Genomic DNA, 1,308 nt, shown 5'->3' on the forward strand with positions numbered 1-1,308 from the left:
TGTAGACCAGGCTGGCCTCGAACTCAGAAATCCGCCTGCCTTTGCCTCCCAAGTGCTGGGATTAAAGGCGTGCACCACCGCCCGGCCCACAATTTTCTTTATATCAAATATAGCTAACATTTATTCTAACAAAACTACATTCTTAATTACTGTTGTAAAAATAAGAAAACTTGCCTTTAGCTTTGTTGTAACATCTTTTTTGGAAAGTTTCCGCAGCACCATTCGGAAATCGGAATCTACAAGACTGTCTATGTCTTCCGCGCCTTGAACAGCCGGAACATAGCCCAGGTCACTGTGAGATGTTCCAAAACCAATGAATCCAGGCACTGTTCCCTGCTCTTTAGCAAGGAGTTCTGCAGCTCGGCCGCTGTTTGAAGGCTAATAAGAAAGCAAAACAAAGCAAAAACAAAAAAGTCAGAACACTTTCTCACACATACATTAATTAAAAATAAATTTTTTAGAAGAGATAATACTCTGTTTTGAACCACAGTATTTTGACTGATATTTATAATATACAAATCCACTAGTTCTGAAAGTTAGGAGATCTGTTGTTAAAGAAAAAAACCACATATTTAGACTACATAATTCTTTAACTCCTTCACAAGTATATTCAGAATATATACTGAATATACTTGTGAAGTGGGCTGCTTTTTGCCCCTAGCCTACAATGTTCCCTGGAGATGAATATTTTTGTCATAACAACCTATGAAAAAAATGTTCTTGCAACAATTCTAGTTTCCTAAACATAAGAACAACTCTTGGGGCTGGTGAGATGGCTCAGTGGGTAAGAGCACCCAACTGCTCTTCTGAAGGTCCAGAGTTCAAATCCCAGCAACCACATGGTGGCTCACAACCATCCACAACGAGATCTGGCGCCCTCTTCTGGAGGGTCTGAAGACAGCTACAGTGTACTTACATATAATTAATTAATTAATTAATTAATTAATATATAAAAAGAACAACTCTTGAGTTTTGGAGTCTCATGTAGTCATGCTGGCCTTGAACTTCTGACCCTCCTGCTTTAGCCTCCCAGGTGCTAGGATTATAGGCATGTGTCATCACTGGGTCAAAACAAGGTTTTGAAAACTATAGTTACAACCCATTAATGGCTGATGATATCAATATATGGGCACTTATTTAAGAAAAAGAAGCCAAAATATACACTTGCTTATAAAAATTTTTCCAGCCGGGCATGGTGGCGCACACCTTTAGTCCCAGTCCTTGGGAGGCAGAGGCAGGCAGATTTCTGAGTTCAAGGCCAGCCTGATCTACAAAGTGAGTTCCAGGACAGCCAGGGCTATACAGAGA

At 40.1% G+C, this 1,308-nt stretch overlaps 1 protein-coding gene across 1 annotated transcript in view; it reads right to left on the reverse strand.

Moving 5' to 3' along the window:
- The window catches only part of Ltn1 (listerin E3 ubiquitin protein ligase 1), a 53,772-nt gene that overhangs the window by 47,365 nt on the left and 5,099 nt on the right, over positions 1-1,308 (reverse strand). The window contains exon 2 of the mRNA XM_021184683.1: positions 175-378. Within this exon, the coding sequence (XP_021040342.1) occupies positions 175-378 (204 nt within the window). The remainder of the gene's footprint in view (positions 1-174; positions 379-1,308) is intronic.

Source organism: Mus caroli, chromosome 16 (assembly GCF_900094665.2).
Source record: "Mus caroli chromosome 16, CAROLI_EIJ_v1.1, whole genome shotgun sequence".
NCBI classification, from domain to species: Eukaryota; Metazoa; Chordata; class Mammalia; order Rodentia; family Muridae; genus Mus; species Mus caroli.